Genomic DNA, 22,770 nt, shown 5'->3' with positions numbered 1-22,770 from the left:
GCTCCCTTATGGTGAGGAACTCTTAAGCTAAAGTTGTCTAAGGCTGAGGTCCAGAAAGATGTATTTACAGACACTCCAGGTGACCTTAGCGTAAGGGTGAGAATTACTGGTCTATATTTTCCATAATACTTGAAAGCATACCAGTGCCCACATGGGCGAGATGTTACACATGCTTGCCAGGTTTGGCGGTCCACATCCGTGGTCACTGCACATAGGAGGCTAAATCATGAGTTCCAGGCTACCCTGGGCTACAGTACTGTAAGTTTCAGACCAGCCTGAATTACATAACTAGACCCTGTCTTTAGAAAAGAAAAAAAAGTCAAATGTAGATTAATATTTTTAAGTTTTTTTCTTCAAAAGGTTTTATTTGTGTGTGTGTGTGTGGACATGTATACCACAGTGTACATGTGGAAGTAAGAGGACAAGCATTCTCTACTTCTACGATGCGTGTTCCAAGGATCAAACTCAGAACGCTGGTCTTGCACCAAGCACCTGCACTGCTGAACCATCTTGCTGGCCCCTGGGTTGATACCTTTTAAAATGGTCAAATTCTATCAAATTAGAGTCTTTAGAGTTTTATTTATTTTGTGTGTGAGTGCTGTGTCTTCATGTATGTAAGTACACTACATACATACAGAGCTCAGAGGCCGGAAGAGGGCGTTGGGTCCTCTGGGTCTAGAATTACAGACAATTGTGAAGCATTATATTGTGCTCTGAGACCCAAATCCAGGTCCTCTGCAAGAGCAGCAAATGTTCTTAACCACAGAGCCATTTCTCCAGTTCCCCCAAAATTTAGAAGCACAATTTGAAAGTAGAAATGAGCCAGCTGTGTGTAAGCCTCCCACTCGCGGCTTCTTCCCCAGGGCTGCCACGAAGCTCAGCCTATGTGCCTATGACGAAAGACGTCGTCCCAGCTCAATTCATCCTAACATTTCAGAAGTATGCCTCTTACGACATTTAGCTTCTTTACTTCAAAACCCATTGATAATTGGTTTGATAATTAATATGCAGGAATTTGGGGTGCCAGGGTGTCATGGTAAGATGAGAAATGCATGTAAGAAAAGAAACCAGTTATGTATAACCTCTTAGTGCCAGGCAGTGTGCTAGACACAAGAAGTCTATAGCAAAGACAGACATGCCCTGCCCGCATGATGCCTACCGTCTCGCAAATGGTACAGTGAAATGACGAACTTCCCTCTAGGTACAGAAAAGAACAGCGATTAGCACAGGACAGAAGGAGCAACCAGCCCAGCTCTGATTGTCCCAGCCAAGATATGAGAAATTTATCTGAGATTTATAATATTCATAAGTTATATTAATTATATGAGCTGGCAAAAAGAAGGAGAATATTCTAGGTTGAGAGGACTAAGCAAAAGCCCAAAGGGCTGTTCCTTGGAGGAGCTAGAGTAGTCCGCTTGTTCATTTCCCGATTGCTCAGACCCGAATAATCACACAAAAACTACATTAATTATAACACTGTTTGGGCAATAGCTTAGGCGTATTCCTAGCTACCTCTTATATCTTAAATTAACCCATTTCTACTAATCTGTGTATTGCCACAAGGTTGTGGCTTACCAGATAAAGTTTTGGGCATCTTTCTCCTTCAGAAGCTACAAGGTATCTCCCTGACTCCATCTACTCTCTGTTTCTCTCTGTTCAGATTTCCCTCCTGCCTTCATTCTGCTAAGCCACTGGCCGAAGCAGCTTCTTTGTTAACCAATGGTAATAAAACATACTGACAACATACAGAGGGAAATCCCACATCACATGTCACCTTAACATAGACTGTGAGGCTGAAGGGTGTCTAGGATGTAGGTCTTCGGCCTCCAAGCTTAGGGAAGAGGCCGGAAAAGTTCCTTGCCAAGTGGGTGTTCTGGGAGGACATTACTTAGCTTCACGGTGCTGTGAGCAGCATGCCCACAGAAGCAATCCAAAGAAGGAATGATTTGTTGTGGCTTTTTGTCTTTAGTGAGTTCTGCCTATAACCCAAGTTTTCTGAACAAACAGGTTGTAAGGACAGTCAGTGGGTGCCTCCCTGGAAGATACCACATGGGACTAGAAGTTGGGATGGAGTAGGTGGCAGCAGCTGAGAGGGTACAGGCCCTGGGATCACAGGAGTAAGAAGGCTGGGAGGCCAGTGGTGGCCAGGCTGGGTATCACTGACCTGGGCTCCCTGATCAGTTTCCTCAGCATCTTAGCTTAACATAGCTGCAATGCATCCTGAAAATCTCAGCCTTCCAGACACTCACCTGTAAGCCTTAGTCCTCCTGTGCCTCCTTCTGGTGCTGTCCCCACACCAAGGGCACCCAGGATGAACCCCTACCCATCTGTCTCATTTTTATTACCCTAGGACTGCTTCCATTCCTCCTGGCTTATTCCTTTCATCTTCAAACTGCCACCTGCCCTTTTTGTCACACTGTAATAGCAGAGAATTCTTCAGAAGCCCAGTGGCAAAGTCCCCATTCGAAGCTGGTGGTGACTCATTCCTCATGGTCAGAGAAAGTCCTTCCCACTTTTGTCTGATTTTCACCTTGTCACCATCTTACGGTGGGTGCTGGAGGCAGCAGTTCTTCTGCATGACTTCAAACCTCTGTCTTTTGATTTGTCTTCTATCTACACAGACCAATTCTGTGCCCTCTCCAAAGCCACGCCCACTGCCACCTCCTCCCTGCCAGCAGGAAATACCTTCTGCCTCCCACAGAACCTTGTTTGCAGATGGTTGTCACACAGTTAAGACTGTCTCCCTCAGCAGCTTTTAGTGCCTTACTTACAACTTTCTGTTGATATGATTATGTCCGAAATAATCTCAGACACAGAGGTCAGGATTCTCTGGTCTGGAGTCTCGGGCCTCCGTGGGGTCTGTGGACCCTTCCGTCTTGAGAGGAATAATGACTTGCTTATTCTCTCCTAACTAAAAACTCTGACAGTCATTAGATAGTGTTCTTGTTGCATATGCCTGGAAACTCACTAATTTTCTTAGGCACAGAAATGATCCTTCAAAATAAGCTTGTTTCTCCCTGTGCTTGAGAAGCTAGCAAAGCAATTTGAATTTCACTGAAGAATTTGCAAATAAAATTGGAGATCGTTGTGTTAAGCAAAATAGGCCAACTTCAGACAAAATGGCATGTTTCCTCCCAGATATAGAATCTCCATTTAAATGATATTTTTGTGGAGCACAAAAGTTTTGTTTTTCTTTTTTATTGTTTTTATTGAACTATATTTTTTTCCGCCTCCCCTTCTGCCCTCTCCTGTGGTTCCCATGCTCCCAATTTTCATGAGAGATCTTGTCTTTTTCCACTTCCCATGTAGATTAGATCCCTGTTTGTCTCTCTTAGGGTCCTCATTGTTGTCTAGGTTCTCTGGGATTGTGAATTGTAGACTATTTTTTGTTTTGTTTTATGTCTAAAAACCACTTATGAGTGAGTACATGTGATAATTGTTTTTCTGGGTCTAGGTTACTTCACTCGATATGATGTTTTCTAGATGCATTCATTTGCCCGTAAATTTCAAGATGTCATTGTTTTTTTCTGCTGTGTAGGAATGAAGAAGCCTAAACAAAATGGGAAGGGAAACGATTATAAGATGTATGTCATGAAAGCAAAAGTGAGGGCTGTTTGTTTGGAGAGAAGGGGAAGGACAAACAAGGGGTTGGGACTGTGGAGGAAGAAGGTAGACCAGAGTGCAGTCATGTACACATAAAATGTCACCTGAGATCCATTACTCTGCATGCTAACTGGCGGGAGGGGGGCATAAATATCGAGTGCCTAGATAGACTGAATAGGAAATACTTGACTCCCACACACTTCACACTCACGAATTGTGCGTGTGCAAAACAGTCTTCTGGGTGCACTCACACTCTCCTGTGATCATGAAGCTTACAGTGGGGAAGAGGAGTGTGGGCAAGAGAGCTTGCTGTGTGTATAGCACCCTCACACGCCAGTGCACGGAGCCTCGATGAAATGTAAAGTAAAATGTACCTAATTCCATGGCTAGACTCCTGCAAATGTGTTCATGCAGCTCTCCAAGCCCTTCCATATGCCAGTCCACTTTTCTGGGGACAATTGTTGGGTCAGTTTCCCGTGGTTCCTTGAGCTGGCCTTCCTGGCAGACCAGTGCCATCTAGTGGTAGGAAGTAGGCTGCATTCTTAAGCCTCAGTGATAAGGAAGACCAGTTTCCCTCGTTTTATTTTTTTAGGGTAATTTTCAGCGATAACTATCTACAGAAAACAAGAGAGAGACAGAGAGAAACAGCTCACAGTTTTTATTTGTCCAGTAAAGTGAGAACACTGCACACTTTAACTTCTGTTTTGCCTGATTACAAAGGCATTTGTGGCTGTTAGAGAAATGTGGTGATAAAATGGTAATATTTTTAATGACAAATGTCCAGGATTGGTGAAACTTGTAAACTTGAAGGAGAGATAGAAACCAGAGAGAAAATACCTTTGAAAGCGATCTTGGGACTGGAGAGATAGCTCAGCAGTTGAGAGAGTTTACTCTTTCTGAAGGGGATCAGTTAGGTTTCCACATGGGACAACTCTCAACTTCTGGCCTCCACGGGCACTGGCACACATCATACACACACACACACACACACACACACACACACACACACACACACACACGTTCTAAAGCAATCCTACGGCACATAACTGGCCCTTATAAGGTGAAGTCTTCTTGTCTTGAATTTCACCATGTAGAAGTCATGTCCGTACACAGCTCTCGGCATCAAAGCATTTATTATCTGGTTTATAAATTGCCCCGGCTCAGGCTGTTATCTTTTCTCCTTGCTAGCCTGTGATTTTTAGGCAGTGGTTTTTAAAACTGGCCTTCAAGGCCATGAAGCAACAACGTTACCTGGAAAGTGAAGAGAAATGCATGCCCTGGACCAAGACCAGACTATGAACAGGAAGTCCAGGGTGGGCGGCGCAGTCTTCATTGTAATCAGGATGCCACCCAAGTGTGAAAAACATTTCACGTCTCTGTATGGTGAAAATGGGAGCAGAAATGATCAAACATTAGAAAAGCCTACCTTTGCTAGCCGTTGAGGTGTCTTTAGAGAAGAATTTAGGAATCCACAATGAATGAAAATTTATTTAGACTTTTTTGAGGTTTCTGTCGGTTTGTCTAGGAACTGACCATAATGACACAGAACTTCAATGGATATAAAAATTCCTTACAGAATAGAATGGGCTAGCACAGTATAGTTCAATTCATGTTTCAGAATTCTGAGTCAGTAAAATGGCACTGAGTAGATGCCTTCCTGTTGGAGCCAATTTCAGTGGGTGATTCATCTGAAGTCAGAGTCATTACATCGAGATTAGCCTGGTGTCTGAAGAGCAGACAGGAGATTATGGCAATCATACACTTTGCTAGTCACCTGGCAAGTATTCATCGGGTCCAAATGCGGAGCTCATAAATTAGAAAATAGAGTTCAGAGTCCTCTTTCCTCTGCTGTTGAAGAGTTTTCAAAGTTAGCATCTGAGAAATACCACAGTTGCACCCTTACACCGACTGCTGAGGGACATGGTCTGGCTCATTCACAAGTTGAAGGTTTAAATTGGATTATTTATTCATTTATGAGTTCACTTATTTACTGACTGACTTACTGACACAGGGTCTCACTGTATGTCCTTGGCTGGCCTGGAACTCACTATGTAGACAAAGCTGTAGTTTCAGACACAGAGATCCATCCACCTGCCTTAGCCTCCAGAGCTCTTGAATGAAAGGAGTGTGCCATTCTACTTAATGGGATTTTTAATTATTTATTATGATTATTATTAGGGGGAGGACACAAGCAATGGCACACACGTAGGAGTCAGCGAACAGTTTTATGGAGTGGGTTCTCTCCTTCCACCTTCACATGGATCCCGGGGATTGAGTCCAATCAGTAGGCTCGTGCAGCAAATGCCTTTACTTACTCCTGCCCACTGTCCCCAAAGTTGGGGTTTGTAACATTTACCTCTGAGGTGAGAACTACAAAAACTAACCCCACTTCATAAAAAAAATAAGAAGAAAGGATGGCCTTTTAAATTTCAGAATAAATCTGGTCCACATCAGATTTATCAGAGAAGTGCCACTGAATCATGTCACTCTTGACAGCACCAAGTCCCGACCTCTGTCAGCCTCGTAAGGTCCTATGGCTGCAGAAGCCCTGTCAAAACCTTCGAAGCTACCCAGGGCCAGATCTCCAGCTCTGCTGATACAGACATGAAGTAATAAACAAGTGGCCTTCGGTACCCTCGGTTTATCTCATCTTCTTTACTTGTTTCATCCAAAGTTGAACTCATTTTATGAATGGACTTGAGCAGAACCAAGCATCCTTAGTTTAATGCCTTCTATATAGCTCAAGGGGGAAACAAAGAATTTTGGAATATTCTTCATGGTTAGACAGGTGGGTGAAAGTGTTCTAGAATGGTCTTGAAAGTTAATAGGAGTTTCTCTTGTCGTTGCTGACACACACACACACACACACACACACACACACACACACACACACTGTAACTTCGGGTTTCCTCTGACTCACCGGTTGAGAGTTACAGCCCATCACAGTGGGGGAAGTCCTGTTGGGCGGGAGCCTGAAGCCGCTGGTGGCCTCATTGCATTTGCAGGCAGAGAGATGAACACTGGCTCTCACTTCCATTCTCCTGTTATTCAGTCTGGGACCCCACCATATGAAATGCTGCCATTCAAATGAGGGTAGATTATCCCTGATCACCAGAAACTCATAGACGTCCCCAGAGATTTGTCTCTGAAGTGGTGATAGATCTTGTCAAGTTGACAACATTAACCAACGCAGAGAGGGTCTGAATTTAAAGAACAACCAGCCCTGCTAAGCCAACCCTGAGCACTGTTCGCCCTCTCAGACAGCCCTGCTAGCATGGAAATATCACCGCTGTGCCTTCAAGTTGAGACAGAATTTGAAATTACTTCCTGCACCTCTATATTCAGTAGAAGATACTAGTTTGAGATGTTGAAGCTTGAGGGTCACCCCACCGTGGAACCACAGGTCCACAGAAGGAAGTTCAAGGAAGATTTCACAGGGCTTGTCAGCCAGACAGAGCTGTCAGCCAGCGACACCCAGTCCTCCAGAATGCACTGCTGGCGTTTGTCAGAGAAGCCTCAGAGCAGGAAGCCCTTTCTAAAGCTGCTGCACATTTTACAGTGCTATTTGGCCTTCTTACTACTAAAGTTTTGTTTTAACTGGTTGGTTTCAGTTATTGCCTGTTATCAGGAAGGCCAAGTTTTACGTGAGGCACCGGATCTAACAGTACACACATTTAAGGTTTTGTGGCGTGAGGGTGCTTTTGAAGGATTTTTCTGGTTCATCTAAAAACATTGTGTGAGCTAAGTACACAGAAGCTTACTTTTCTCATCCAGGCGTTGCACGTGACATTTATCTGTCATCAAGTTTTCTAGGAGAAAAGAAATGAGTCATGACTGCTCTCCCATGAGATGCCTGTTCCCATACTTGAGGAATGTCTTTGTTACCATCTGATCTGTGTTTCTAAGCAAACACCTAGGAAACTGGTCTCAATAAATCACTGAAAATTCTCACATGATCGGTTTACTTTTTAGTAGACAGTAATAAATCACTTCCTTTTATCGAGGAAAATATATGCTATTTGGTAACAATAATACTAACTAAAGTAACACATGAGTGTACTTTTTTGCTAGGGCCAGTAAGATTTTAGACAAGAATGAGATGGGAAACTGAAGACATGACTCAACAGGTTAAGAGTCCTTGCTGCTCCTGCAGAGAACCTGAGTTCCGTTTCCAGCACCACCGGTAACTCCAACTCCAAGGGACTCTGACATTTTCTTCTGGCCTCCAGGCACCCCCCCCCCAACACACATGGGCGTGCATACATGCCCCCACACACACACTAAAATTAGAAAGAAAGAAAGAAAGAAAGAAAGAAAGAAAGAAAGAAAGAAAGAAAGTTTTCTATTTTTAATGGCATACGAAGTCATAACATATCTCAACACAGCCACCATGTCATTGAAAATATAAAAGTTTGGGGAGCACATCTCAGTTAGACATTTCTAGCCACTGCTCACTAGATAAAGTAATTTATATCTGGCTATAACATAAAAGGTGGGTATTTGACTAAGGCTGCTGTATTAGTTAACTTTCTGTATGCAAAGACATCATGACCAAGGCATCTTACGGAAGGAAATTCCCTTGGGGCTAGATGGCAGAGTGGAGGCAGGAGGCAGGTGACTAGAGCAACAACTCATAGCTTTTATCTCAAACCTCAGAGAGCTAACTCAAAATGGCATGTGTCTTTTGAAACCCCAAACCCTGCCCTACAGCAATACACTTCCACCAAGGCCACACCTCCTAATCCTGACCACCAGCCACCAGCCAAGGGACCCTTTGTTCAAATGCTGGAGACTTTGGCAGACATCTCATTCAAACCACCATAGCGCCTCTCTGCCCGGACGCTCGCCTTAGAGCCTTTTAGATGAGGCCAGGAAAGAGAGGTTTAAGTGTCAACACAAAGCGCAGGCTCCACAGGAAACCACATGAGTATGAAGGCTGTCTGAGAGCACACATTTTCAGAGAAAGCCTTGATTCCCACTTTTCGTGGGCTCCGTGGATCTGTGTTTCCTAAGACACATGGGGAAAGGCAAGCATGGCTGCAGAAATCCAAGCTGAAGACACATTACAGTTACTTCATACACACAGTGGAGAAGTGAAGGCAATGGAGGCAAGCTGTTCCTAGTTCAGACGTAGAAGGGTTCAAGCCGAAGAATTCAGTGTTAGCGAAGCAAAGGTGGGTCTTCTGGGATAAGAAAGTCCCAGGTAGGTTGGTTAGCCAGTGCAGACAGAACGAACACATTTAATTAGCCTCAAAATGGTGGACGCTTAGCCAAATGGCCACGATTCCTGAGATGGCGATTGTGAGCAAGAGCTGAAAGGAAAGTACACAGTTGGTGGCTAAATATGGCAAGTCCTCGGGTCGTCTCTCAGCCTGGGGACAAGGAGGGGGTGACTGAAAGTGTGCTCTCAGACTGCACGTAGCCTCACTGAACAATGTGTCCATCCGGAAGTCAGTATGACTCCCTGGTTTTGAAGTTTGAGATGCCAGTGGTGGGGATACAGCAAGCGGGGACGAGAGCACAGCGGCGGCTGTAATTTGCAGTCTAACTGGAGCGCTTTTGCAGATGGGAGCAGTGCTAATAGAGGGACTTCCTAGCAGCAGGTGTCCAGCAGCTGAGCCACTCCGAGCAAATGAAAGTGAGGTCTCATAGAAAGAGTCCCCACTTCCACGGAGAAACAAAGGATGGGCCATTAAAGGTCTATACACCATAAGCTCATCTAGCAGTATGGCCAGAGCAGAGAGAAGCTAGAGCAGTGATGGCTTACCAGAGTTGGAGAGAATGTGAGGCACTAATAGCAGAGGGTAAAGGAAACAAGTCTCCCTGGCTGCCATTGGTGACAGTGTAAGGACAGCTGGCTGCTCTCCAGTGATTAAAATGACCTCATTCTGTACTGTGCTAACAGTAGCTACTGGGGCTGTTGTGACCACTGAGCAACTAAATTTCTGACGCCAAATGTTTTTGTTTTCGTATAAATGTGAGAGGCAGTGCTCATTGGATGAAGCTCAGGAGGAAAACGAGGCCAACAGAAGACTGATGGGCTGCAAAGAAATTGCGCCAAAATCAGAAGTAGGAAGAAAGCAAGGGAGCAGGCTGAGACAAAGACTGGCCGTACTATACCCTGTTCTGTGTTGTGGTGACATCCAGATTGTAATGGTGCCTGCAAAGGACCGAGTAAGGGGGGCTGAAGATGATCTAGAGGTCAGATTGCAGGGCAGGGAGGGGTGTACATGCGTGTGCAGCCATGGGGATGTTGGGGATCCCTGGGAGACTCATCGCTGACCCACAGTCCTGAAGAAAAGTAAGCATGCCCCAGAAAGCATGAGATAAAAGCGCGGGGTGAGGAGAAAATAGTCGAGATGGTCTAAGGCTTCATGAAATAAATGTTTTTGTTTTTAATTTTTGTTTATTTATTTATGCATGTGAGTATAAGAAGACAACTTTTGAGAGTTGATTCTCCCCTCACTGAGGCGGTTTCTCTTACTGTTTCTACCGTGACAGACCAGCACCCAGCTTCTGGATGATCCTCCTGCCTCTGTAGGAGTTGTAGCTGGCGTTACAGATATGTGCCACTGCAGAGCTGGGCAGTCAGGCTGGCACAGCGCACGCCTTTACCCTTGAGTCACATTCCCGGACCTATTTTGTTCAAAGAAAGAAAGAAAGAGAGAGAGAGAGAGGGAGGGAGGGAGGGAGGGAGAGAGAGAGAGAGAGAGAGAGAGAGAGAGAGAGAGAGAGAGAGAGAGAGAGAGAGAGAGAGAGAGAGAGAGAGAGAGAGAGAGAGAGAGAGAGAGAGAGAGAGGGGGGGGGGGGGGGGGGGGGGGGGGGGGGGGGGGGGGGGGGGGGGGGGGGGAGGGGAGGGGAGAGGAGAGGAGAGGAGAGGAGAGGAGAGGAGAGGAGAGGAGAGGAGAGGAGAGGAGAGGAGAGGGAAGCTAGTTGTTCTCAGGGCCAGCAAGATGGCTCAACAGGTAAAGGCACTTGCTGCCAAGCCTGAGGACCTGAAATCAACCCCCAGAATCTACATGGTGGGAAGACGGAGCCTCTTATATTATTCTCTGATCTCAGTGGCACATGTATACTTTCCCATATATGCATATACGTGCACATATAAATACATATGTATTTATATGTATATGTATAATATATGTCTATATGGTATATATACTATATAGACGTGTGTGTGTGTGTCTTCTCTGAAGGAGACTCTGCGGACCAAGGAAAAAGTAGATTCTGCCTTCTGAGTCTGATTTTTTTGTAGGAGAGAACATTATAATTTGTTTCTTTTCCCAAATGATGATAATGACAGTTACTCGTATTTTTCATGTCTGTAATTTTATTTTACAGGTCTGCTTGGATTTTGGAAATGGACTCCACTTCGAGGTGAGGAACTAAGGGAGATTAATTCCATTTTGGGGACCCAGTGCCTTGGTTTTTCTGGTGAACAAGTTGACTATGCCTTACTAGATTGGAGATTTACACTCCTTTGACCTGGACCATCTCACTCAAACAAACACAGAGGAAACCACATCAAAGAATATTCGGGGGGGGGGGGGCTGGAGAGATGGCTCAGAGGTTAAGAGCATTGCCTGCTCTTCCAAAGGTCCTGAGTTCAATTCCCAGCAACCACATGGTGGCTCACAGCCATCTGTAATGGGGTCTGGTGCCCTCTTCTGGACTGCAGGCATACACACAGACAGAATATTGTATACATATTAAATAAATAAATATTTAAAAAAAAGAATATTCAGCCTGGCATTTTATTTAAAAAAAAAAAAAAAAAAAGACCTTGCCAGGCATAGAGGAGCACACGTTTATGGTCCTAGTACTCATGAGGCAGAGGAAGATGGGTCTTCCATCAACTGGAGGCCAACCTGGTCTACAGAGTGAGATGAAAGTCCTTTACCCATGGCTGTGAACTGTGTGTCCAGGGAGATCATGGCAGGTTTTCCTTGAGACATTAACATGGAATGATTAAAGAATAGGATTTCTACAGTTTTACATTGTAAACTTTAATGTCCTCACCTACTCTTAGAGAGAGAGCATGAAGTTGGGTTGGGAGGACCTGGGAGGAGAGAAAGGAGAGGAAAACATGATCAAAATATATTGCATGAAGGTTTTTATTGAAAAATATTTCAAGCTGTAATTCACATTTTACTAAGAAAAAGTTTCAAATAGAAACAAAGGAAAATGAGTGGCAGTGTAAATATTGCGTAATAAAACACATGGTTATTTAGAGTACCAAAGTGGGTGGAAGGTGAGAAGAACCTGGTGCGGAATTGCTCTGATCTTAAGACACTAAGTCAACTGCAATGAAATTTTCCTTGGATAAAAAATATTTACAGGCCAACAAGATGGCCCAACAGGTAAAGTCATCTGCGGTCAAGCCTTAGGACCTGAGTTTGGTCCTCAAGAACATGGAGGAAGGAGAGGAATGACTACTCAAGTGGTCCCCAGACCTCCATGTGGCACACATGCACACCCCCGGCACACACACACACACACACACACACACACACACACACACACCTAAATAAATGTTTAAAATATATATATGCAATCTCCCTATAAAACCCAATTGAAAATACTCTAAATAATTTTCCTATGTCAAGTTTTAAAAATAAGAAGAGGGCAAACTTAATTATTTACTAATTGGTAGAGCTAGACTAGGCCCATAGCCTAGGCTAGGCTCAAACTTAGAATCCTGCCTGTACTTCTAAGATGCTAGGATTACACATGCACAACCGTGCCTGCTGGGGTCAAATTTGTATCAGCCCATGTCTGAGGAGAAAGTCCTAAAACACAGAGTCATGTGTTTTCAACCCAAAAGTCATCACAGAAAGTTAAACTTAGTTGTCAGTCGGAAAGAAAGCCCTTGACATAGTATTCTTTCTAATCTGTTAGGGACTAGCTTAGTTGTTGGCTTCTGTGAACATTGCATTGGGAACGTCTTCTTACTATGGAAAGCGAACCCTGACACTTTAACACCTTGGAAGTCCTCTCTCATGCGCCTGTAGAGTTTGTTAGAATGTATACATTTCCTCTACGTAAGTGCAACTTGTTGAAAAATGCAAAACATATCTCAAGTTTTGCACTATTTTGTTTTTTAATCAAATAGGTTTATTTTAACTAAAACTTTAAAATGTGCACTATATTTAATTTTAAGGCAGAATGTCTCACTACAGCTTTGGGGATGTAATAATTGAAGGGTAACCTTGTTAACAGGTTTTCAGCACCAGTAAAGAAGACAAACTGGTCCCTAAGCACAGTCACTTGGTGCGGCAGAAGCGGGCGTGGATCACAGCTCCTGTGGCTCTCCGGGAGGGAGAGGACCTTTCCAGAAAGAACCCAATTGCCAAGGTACCAGCCACAGACGAATATGGGTGTGGGAGGTGTGTGCATGTGTGAGTGTCTGTGCATGTGCAAGTGTGTGTATCTGTGCATGTGCAGGTGTGTGTGTCTACATGTGGAAGAATGAGTGTGTGTGAGTGTCTACATGTGCAAGTGTGTGTGTGAGTGCCTGCATGTGCAAGTGTGTGTGCATGTGAGTGGGTGTGTAAGTATCTACATGTGCGAGTGTCTGCATGTGCAAGTGTGAGTGTGTGTGAGTGTCTGCATGTGCAAGTGTGTACGTGTGTGTCTGCATGTGCAAGAGTGTGTGTGTCTGCATGTGCGAGTATATGTGCGTGTAAGTGTCTGGACGTGCAAGTGTGCGTGTGAGTGTATCAGTGTATATATGTGCATGTGAGTGTGTGTGTGAGTGTGTGTGTATTAGTGTATATATGTGCATGTGAGTGTGTGTGTGGTTAATAAGACTGTGGTGAATGGAAATCACTCTGTCCACTCTCCGACTTAAGGAAATTAGGTACTGTACTTACCAGATGTGTTTTAAAATGCCCCCAGAACTTGCCTTTTAACAGAAAATGCAGACAGTGCAGTATCAATAACACTTAAATACATGATTTTAGGATTTGATTCAGCCACAACTTGTGGAATCTGGCATTGGGTCACCCTTAGTCTAATACACAACCTCACAATATTCATAGAAGGATAATATCATTACAAGCAGCAGCTGCAGGAACTGAGGTCTGAGAGGAAGAGTGACTGACATGTGTCCTTCTTGGCTTGGGACAGCCGTGTCTGCCTGTCTTCTGCAATCCGTGATTGACCACTCTCACTCAAAAGTTTTCAAACAAAGTTTATGGCAGTTCTAGTGTGGTGTACTAAATACCAAAGTTGAGTTAGCCGTACAAACCTGGATACACAACCCCTCCTGAGGCTCCTTAAGCTGTTCTTATATTCTTCCCATCTCTGTGAATAACACTGTAATTCTGCCTTGGTTTTCGTTTTGTTTTCTTTTAACTGTATTTATTTATTATTTTCACATTGGATTAGTGGGGAAGCTCCACCATCATGTAAGGTCCGAGGACAACTTCTAAGAATCTGTTCTCTCCCTCTGCCATGTGTGTTCCGGGCACTGAAGGCAAGTCATCAGGCTTGACAGCAAGCACCTTTACCCAGCAAGCCATCTTGCTGAACCTCCTTTATGCTTTCATAGTTTTCCACATACCCGCAGTCTGTCACTTCACAGCCTGCTGCCCTCTGCTCCCCTTCTTTCTCTGTCTTCCTACATTGTCCAGAGTGACTATACCATTAGAAATGACACATCTCCTCCAGCAACCGTGAACAGTCCTGCCTCCTCAGGAAGGGTGGCACTCATAGACCCCACTCCTACTCACGATGGAAAGTTAGAGGCCCCTACCTAGGTCTCAAGTTAAAAATCTAGCCATTACTGTCAATTTTACCCTCAAAACACAGCACAAACCATCCATTTCTCAGCCCCATTGCCAGGGTCCCTGTCCCCTCCACCTTCTCCTCAGCCCCACTGCCAGGGTCCCTGTCCCCTCCACCTCACACCTGGTCTTCCTGATTTCGCTCTTGCCAAATCTTCACCCACATAACATCTGTTCTCTGGAATTAGCAAGAGCAAACTTCTGAAGACAAACCAAAGCATGCCCACCCATTACTGAGGGCCTGAAATCAGCTAAGGGAAGGGCAGAGAGGAAAATGCCCCCTACCCAGTCTGTTGGACTCATGTACTGAACTGGCCACTGTTTGCTCCAGCCTCTACCCTGGGTCCTTGCTGTTCTGCCTTCCCGGAGTCGGTTCCCCAGGGGATTTTTAATACATAACATCATCATATCCCTGATCAAGTGTCGCCTCCTCTCCACCTCCCTCTCTTTTCTGCCTGTGCTCTTACCTGTATGAGTTTGGCTCTCAGCATATTTGTGCTAGACATTGGCCAGGCTCTGCTTGTTAGTTACCTACCCCCCTCATTAGCACCGAAGCTCCCAAGGACATAGTCTGTGCCCTGCTTACAAAGTGGGTGCTCAATAGCAGCAACATAAATGCATGCTCGCCTGCATCCGAGTTTGATCTTCAACTTTCCGATCTTATCTGTAAAGGGTTTCTATAAGAGAAATACAGTTATAGAACCAAAGACAACAGTTTCCTTTTTCCAGTACCATGTTGTATTTACTTTTATTTGTTTTTTAAACATGACCATTGTTTTTGATTTTTATTTTATGTGTGTTTTCCCACATGAATGTGTGGGTGCCGTGCCCACAGAAGCTAGGAGAGGGTGTTGGATCCCCTGAAACTGGAGTTACAGACAGTTGTGAGCCACCATGTGGGTGCTGGGACCCCAACCTGGGTCCTCTACGAGAAAAGCAAAAGCCAGTGTTCTCTACCACTGAGCCATCTCTCCAGCCCCACCGAATTGTTTTATAAAAACCTTCTCAAGTAGAGACTTCCTCTGTGGCTTCACAAAGCCTCATGTGTACAGCAAGCAGCTGAGGGTGGGACTTTGCTTGCTTTTGGTTTTGTTGCTGTTTTTTGTATCTGAGACCTTCATACTGTCTATAAATAGGTTTTTGTAAAACTGACTCTTATGAGTCTAACAATTGTTTTCTGTCTTTATTTATTTTAATTACCCAGTTGTTTTAAGTAAAATTTTCACAAAAAGCAAGGAGCTGGAGAGATGGCTCAGTAGGAAGATCACTCGCTGCTCTGGCCGAGGGCTTGAGTTCAGTTCCCAGCATCTCCTGTGGCTCACAACCACCCGGCCACCGTAACTACAGCACCAGGAGATGTGCTGCTGCCCTCTGACCTCTGCAGGCCTCTGCATTCACATCCACAAACTCCCCCACCCCCATCTCGCTACATCCGTATGCGTAATTAAAAATAAAATTCATCTTTTAAAACACTGTACACGGAAGGCAAAATATCTCAGGAAATTCTCCATACTTTCCAAACTCCCCACCTAAAAGCAATTCTCCCCACAGCCCCAACCCAGGGTATTTGGGAAACCGTAGGAAGAATGTGTCATTAATCCTAAGGTTTCAGTCCAGAGAGCTGGTTGGGCCGGTGGGGATCTATGTCTTCAGTGATGTGTGACGACACACTACAGACACGGAGAAGCCTGGGGGAGGAGCACAGGGAAGCACAACTAAGGAAACATAGGCAGGAATAAGACCGCTCGTGGAGAACAAAGAGGCCAGCTGGAGGGCACCAGCAGACTAGAAACAGTATTGATCTGCCAACGTGTTTATTCCAAACAGAGGAAGTACTTAGCTGTATTTACTCCTTCTGGGAAGATGCTCTCTTCATACCTTCCAGGCAAATGGGTGGATTTATGGAAGTGATTTTCATTCTGCAGTGTTTTACCTGTCTGTACCAAATTTAAAATATACTCCCCCTGAGTCAGGCTTAGTGGCACGTGCCTATAACCCCATCTCTGGGGAGATAAATGCAGGAGGATCAGGAGTTCACGGTCATCTACACAGCTACACAGCAAGCTGGAGGCCAGCCTGGGCTATATGAAATCCTATCTCATAAAACCTACTTCCGGTAAGTGTAGCTCAGTAAGAGCTCTCTGCTAGACATGCGTAAGTCACTGGTTTCTATCATAGTACATCAAAGAAAGATGAAAAAAACCTGCTGCCCTCCAAGATGTGCTCCAACTATATCTTAATTCCACAACAGTCGTAAACCGTGAGCTTTATCCCGGTTTCCATTTCACAGATAGGAAACTGAAACCCAGGGAGGCCACTAGCCAGTGTCACACACTCGTGTGTGCTGAGAGGGGATTAGACCATGGCTCCATGGTACCACTACATGTCTTGGGCCACCTGCCTCCTGTCCATACCGTGGCATCTTCAACAGGACATTGTCATTAAAATGTCTTATAAAGGTTTTAACTTGAGACATTCCCTGTTCTTTTTGCATTAGATACATTCTGACCTTGCAGAAGAAAAAGGAATAAAAATCACCTACAAATACACTGGGAAGGGAATTACAGAGCCACCTTTTGGTATATTTGTCTTCGATAAAAACACAGGAAACCTAAATGTTACCAGCATTCTTGACCGGGAAGAAACACCGTATTTTCTGGTAAGAGGGAACGATTTTACTCTTATTTATAGATCTTCTTTTTTTAATGTGTTTATGATTTTTTATGTTTATACCATAGCAATAGATTAAGTTTAGCTTAAATCTGTTGTTGTTCCTCTCACGATTCAGCTGACAGGCTACGCCCTGGACTCCAGAGGGAACAACCTGGAGAAGCCCTTAGAGCTACGCATCAAAGTTCTCGACATCAATGACAATGAGCCAGTGTTCCAGCAGGATGTCTTTGTTGGGTCTATTGAAGAATTGAGTGCTGCCCGTAAGAACATTGCTCCTTTTCCTTTAATTCTGTGTGTTTGCGTGTGAGGGCTTGACTATATGTGCATCACCTGTGGGCAGGTGACTCTGGAGGCCAGAAGAGGGTGCCAGTTCCTCTGGAACTGGAGTTACAGGCAGTGGTAAACCACCTGATGTGGGTGCTAAGAACCAAACCTGAGTTCTCTGCAAGAGAAGCCAGTGCTCTTAACCACTAAGCCATTTCTCCAGACCTGAAACCCAGATATGTTTCTTTTCTTTTTGTTTGTTTGTTTGGTTTTTGTTGTTGTTGAAATGTAAAACCAAGGTTAAATATCCCCCATATATAAAAACACAAAATCCTATCTTTTAGTAAAAGTTGAGTATTACAGGAAGGATGATAATAAACCCCTAACTCCAGGTTTGGACCTCTTGTTATTTTAAATTTAAAGAACCTTAAGAATCATGACCTTTCTGAAAAAGATGACAGATTAGATTGATGCAGCAGGTAAGGTCTTCACAGCAACTGTTCAGACCCGCCCCTGTAGGGGAAGTCAGCTATAGACACTGTAAAATGAGCAGGGTTGTGTTCTAGTCAAGCTTTGTGAGCAAAAACAAGCAGCCTCCTGGCTTGGGGCTACGTGGGGTGTCGTTGACCTCTGACTTGTATTATTTCACTATTAGACCTGCTGCTGGTATTGTTCAATGCAATGTTCTCCCTAAGACCCGAAGGAGAGCACTCTCTTTGGTCGTAATAAAAAGAAGTTGTACTAATCCTAATTTGCTTACATCTGAATAAGCATCCAGGATCTTGGATAATAAGAAGTAGTCTTGGCTATAAGATTAAAATGTGTGGCCCTCATAATAGCAATTTTTCAAAACTTTCCTAGTATTCTGTGTGTGTTCATGTGACAAATGCTTGGCGTGAGAGAACAGCCTGTGAGGGTCAGTTCTCTCCTCCCATCTTGTGACCCCAAGGATCAGTCTCAGTTTGTCAGGCTTGGCAACAAATGCCTTCAGCCCTGAGCTATCTCTCTGTCCCCATCCAGCTAAATTTCCGATAGTGGTATAGTCTCATTCTGATAAGAACCATAGATCCTTGTAAGGAAAGACCAAGAGGATTTGTAAGCACCCTTACTTCAACACCTTTATCCCTCACGCCAGACACACTCGTGATGAAAGTCATCGCCACGGATGCGGATGACCCCACTACCCGCAATGCCGAAATCGCCTACAGAATTGTCTCTCAGGAGCCTGCCAACACTCCCGTGTTCTACCTCAAAAAGGACACAGGCGAGATTTATACAACCAGTTTTACTTTGGACAGAGAGGTAAGTTAAAGTTACATACCACCCTCTTTTTTTACACTCTCTCCTTTTTAGTCTTTCCACTCTTTTTATTTTTCTAATTTTCACTTGTCGTGCATTCCTCACCTGTGGAATAACGCGTGGAAAGGAATCATCGTGTGGGAATGCGCTGCCCGGCATGGTAGTCGGTAGCCTTGTGTGGCTGTTGTGGGAATGCGCTGCCCGGCATGGTAGTCGGTAGCCTTGTGTGGCTGTTGTGGGAATGCGCTGCCCGGCATGGTCGTCGGTAGCCTTGTGTGGCTGTTGAGCTCCTGGAATGTGACCAGGCCAAACTGAGGTGTGTCGTGTTCATGCTGAAATGGGTGAAATAAGCAACAGATTGGGGAAACTTAGCACGAAGGCTATAAAATCTCACCACTGGCTCAGACCATGAGCACATCTGCACTCCTAGCTCTCAGAAGGCAGAGACAGAAAAAGCTCAAGTCAAGGCTACATAGGGAGCTCTGCCTTGCTCAAGTTCAAGGCTAGCCTGCTCTACATAGCTCTGCCTTGCTCAAGTTCAAGGCTAGCCTGCTCTACATAGGGAGCTCTGGCTTATCCTGGGTGACATAGTGAAATCAGCTTCACAGACAGTGCTTGGCCTGATAGCGCAGGCCTTTAGTCCTAGCGTTCAGGAGGAAGAGGTGACTAGCGGTGAGTTGAGGCCAGCCTAGTTTCCATAAGAGAATTCCAAGCCAGCCAGGGCTGGATAGTGAGACTTGCTCTCAAAAACAAAAACAAAAACAAAAAAAAAAAAAAAAAAAAAAAAACCAAAAAGCTCATAATGGAGAAAATTCTTGCATTGAATCTCAAAGGAAATTTTGAGTTGTTCCCCAGAAAGATTATTCTCTCGAACCTTGTTCTTTTTCATTTCTAATTCAAAAGGAGTTTTAATTTTATGTATGTGAGTATCTTGCTTGCACTGATGTATATCTGTGCTCCAATGTGTGCCTGGGGCCTGTGGAGATCAGAAGAGGGCATCAGATCCCCTGAAATGGGAATTATAGGACAGCTGTGAGCCGCTGTAGATGCTGGAAACAGATCTGGGTCCTCTGAGAAAGCTTCCAGGGCTCAACCACTGAGCCATCTCTCCAATCCCTAAGTCTAATATTTAATCAAAGGGGAGATCAATAACCTTTAAGTGCCCATGCATAAAAATTTTAACAGCATCGCAGAGTCAAGTGTTAGCGGTTCCAAGGACACAGCACTTTTACCAGATGTAAATCTGAACAGATGCACTGTCATGTTTGGGAGTCAACTGCTCAAACGGGAAGGACCTTGGCCAGCATTCCTGTTGAGATCTCTCTGAAACGTAAGGTCTCAGTGACTCCTAACTTCTGCTGATGCGCTTTCGCCTGAATCGCGAGTGGGGAGGTCTCCTCTGGTGCTCCTCGGAGAAGCCACTGTTTCTGAGGTGTGGACGTGGAGCTGACCGTCACAGCTGCCACTCCTCGGGCAGCCTCCAGGTTTATCTTGTTTAATCCACAAAGAAACCGTGTGCGGCAAATCCAGCTCTTATTCCCATCTTACGCATAAGGAAACTGGGGCTCAAAAGGATTAAGTCTGTGTCCAGACAAGCAAGCAGCTAACCGCAGAGATGAGACTCTCCTCTGTCCCACACAGGACCCTCCCACACTGAAGTGGCTATTAAGTCCCTTAAGCCCCAGACTCGATGAATGGAGCCGTGGACCAGAGACCACATATAGGAAAGGGGTTCACTTTCTCTACTGTTCTGCTTTGTGCTGTGGTGTGGTTTTTGTGTTTTCTCACCGAACTGAGGATGGCCAGGAGCTTCTGTTCCTCCTGCTTCCACTTCTAGAAAAGAATACACTATTTTTTGTTTGGCTTTGGTTTGGAGTTTTTTGTTTGTTTGTTTAGTACTTTTGAGTGACATTTGCCATCAGGGCATCTGTTGGACATGTTTCCTAGGAGTCCTCTCTCTACAGGAGTCTGGACCAAGCCTTCCAAGTTTTACCTCCCCTGGCCAAGTCTAACTGACTTAGCATTTAACTTGGATGAAATTGTATAGGAGCAGAACAAAAGCGACCGCCTCAGTCCCACAGCCTCCTCCAGCGCAGAACAAGCTACATCTCGAACAGTCCACCTTTGTCTGAAGAAGCCAGTCTCCTCAGACTGTTCCCAGTGACACAGTAGGATTATCAAAAACTCCCCGAGGTTTTCCACCTTTCTGTAAAAGCTCTGACTACATATAAATAGTATTCCCAAACCAACAACAGACCACGGAGATTACTTGTGAATGAACTAGACAGTGATTCATTTCCTAAGGGTAGGGTGAACCAAAACCAGAAAGGCAGCTTTCAGAAGTACTAATTCCCTCCTCAGATGGGTCTTCTTCATTTTTTATTGTTCTGCAGGAACACAGTAGCTATTCCTTGATAGTGGAAGCAAGAGATGCCGATGGGCAGATAACAGATAAACCGGTACAGCAGGCTCAAGTTCAGATTCAGATCTTGGATGTCAACGACAATATACCTGTGGTGGAAAATAAATTGGTAACTTATTTTTATAGTAGATTTACTATTTCTTGAGTCCCAACTAAAATTGCTTTATTGCATTAATAAAAGCTGTGTGTTTCTTTATGTTTTGTAGTATGAAGGGGTTGTGGAAGAAAACCAAGTCAATGTGGAAGTCATGCGTATCAAAGTGACCGATGCAGATGAAATAGGCTCAGATAACTGGTTAGCAAATTTTACGTTTACATCAGGAAATGAAGGGGGTTATTTCCACATTGAGACTGACACGCAGACTAATGAAGGGATTGTGACCCTTGTCAAGGTGAGTTGTGACATATTTTGAACCCCTTACTCTCACTGGTGCTTTACGAGGACATTAAGTGGCACCAGTCTTGCTCAGGATCAGAGACATCCATACAGGGCCAAGTCAGTCACCCTATATATAGTTCAGAACCAGATCAGGAACTCAGATCCCAGCCACATGGCCTCGCATGGCACACTTCCAGGCAGCTCACTATCTAGCATGAGCTTGGTTGGCCAGGGCTCCGTAACTTGCCGTTTGAACAAAAGTCTATCATGATTTTACCGCAAGTGTTGTAAGGGCTGCACTTTGGAACACAGTAATCTGCTTTCCTATGTCTCCTGGGTCAATGAAGGAAAAACTGAATTAAGTAGCCTTAGAGAGCATGTGTAATTCAGCTCAGTGGTGGTCGGCTTACCTAGCATGCATGAGGTCCTCGGTTTAATCCTTAGTGCCAAATCAATTAAAATTTGATATGGTGATTTGTACCTGTAATCCCAGTATTTTGCCCTAGACTGTTGAAAGTTCAAGGCCAACGTAGACCTCATTACAAATTCCAGGACAGCCTGGGCTACAAAGCAAAACCCTGTCTTAAAAATAGTGATGATGATGATGATGATGATGATGATGATGATGATGATGAGCAGCTGTGTGGTGGTGGTGGTGGCGCACGCCTTTAATCCCAGCAATCAGTAGGCAGAGGCAGGCAGATCTCTGTGAATTCAAAACCAGCCTGGTCTACGTAGCAAATCCCAGGACAGATGTAAACAAACAGCAAATGCACCGGGAAGGGAGCCCGAGATCATCCAGTCATTAGGGAAGCTGCAGAATACGCTGAAGTACAAGCCCACACCTACCCTACTCAGAACACTGCTAGAGATGAAAGTGATGAAAGGCTAGAATCCAAGTGAATTCAGGTAGGTGATTTTTTTTAATGACAGGCTATATATAAGTCAACACAGGAAAAAAATTGTATAAAAATTCTCAAAACAACATCAATTTTATATAAAAATTTTAAATTGCTCAAAAGCTAGTCACAGATTAACTGAGTTTAATTATTTTTAAATATTTATTTTTACCAATACTTATTTCTAAAATGGAGAGTTGGAGCATACACTATGTGCACGGTGATCACACAAACTACATAGTGGGTGCTGTAAATAGCAGAGTTTACCAAGAGCTTGCTGAAGGAAGGCTGATCTGCCTTGGACTCAGCAGCCCAGAGGAAAGATGCTCATTGCACTTCAAAGGTAGGGAGCAGGCTCTTGTTTAAATGTATTTCCCTGGGCTTTCTCTTTAAACCAGGAAAGATCAGATTCTTTAGCATCTTAAGGTGCACTGTAACTCTGTC

General features: G+C 44.4%; 1 protein-coding gene across 1 annotated transcript in view; it reads left to right on the top strand.

Annotated features, from left to right (window-relative positions):
• Positions 1 to 22,770, top strand: part of Dsg2 (desmoglein 2) — a 46,388-nt gene that overhangs the window by 5,136 nt on the left and 18,482 nt on the right. The window contains exons 2-8 of the mRNA XM_050134979.1: positions 10,945 to 10,980; positions 12,823 to 12,957; positions 16,888 to 17,049; positions 17,179 to 17,323; positions 18,463 to 18,629; positions 21,020 to 21,157; positions 21,255 to 21,440. Of these exons, the coding sequence (XP_049990936.1) occupies positions 10,945 to 10,980; positions 12,823 to 12,957; positions 16,888 to 17,049; positions 17,179 to 17,323; positions 18,463 to 18,629; positions 21,020 to 21,157; positions 21,255 to 21,440 (969 nt within the window). The remainder of the gene's footprint in view (positions 1 to 10,944; positions 10,981 to 12,822; positions 12,958 to 16,887; positions 17,050 to 17,178; positions 17,324 to 18,462; positions 18,630 to 21,019; positions 21,158 to 21,254; positions 21,441 to 22,770) is intronic.

Source organism: Alexandromys fortis, unplaced genomic scaffold (assembly GCF_014885135.2).
Source record: "Alexandromys fortis isolate MF-2015 unplaced genomic scaffold, M_Fortis_MF-2015_v1.1 scaffold_25, whole genome shotgun sequence".
Classification (NCBI taxonomy): Eukaryota; Metazoa; Chordata; class Mammalia; order Rodentia; family Cricetidae; genus Alexandromys; species Alexandromys fortis.
Note: the sequence above shows the minus strand (reverse complement) of the source record. Positions and strands in the feature narration are given on the sequence as shown.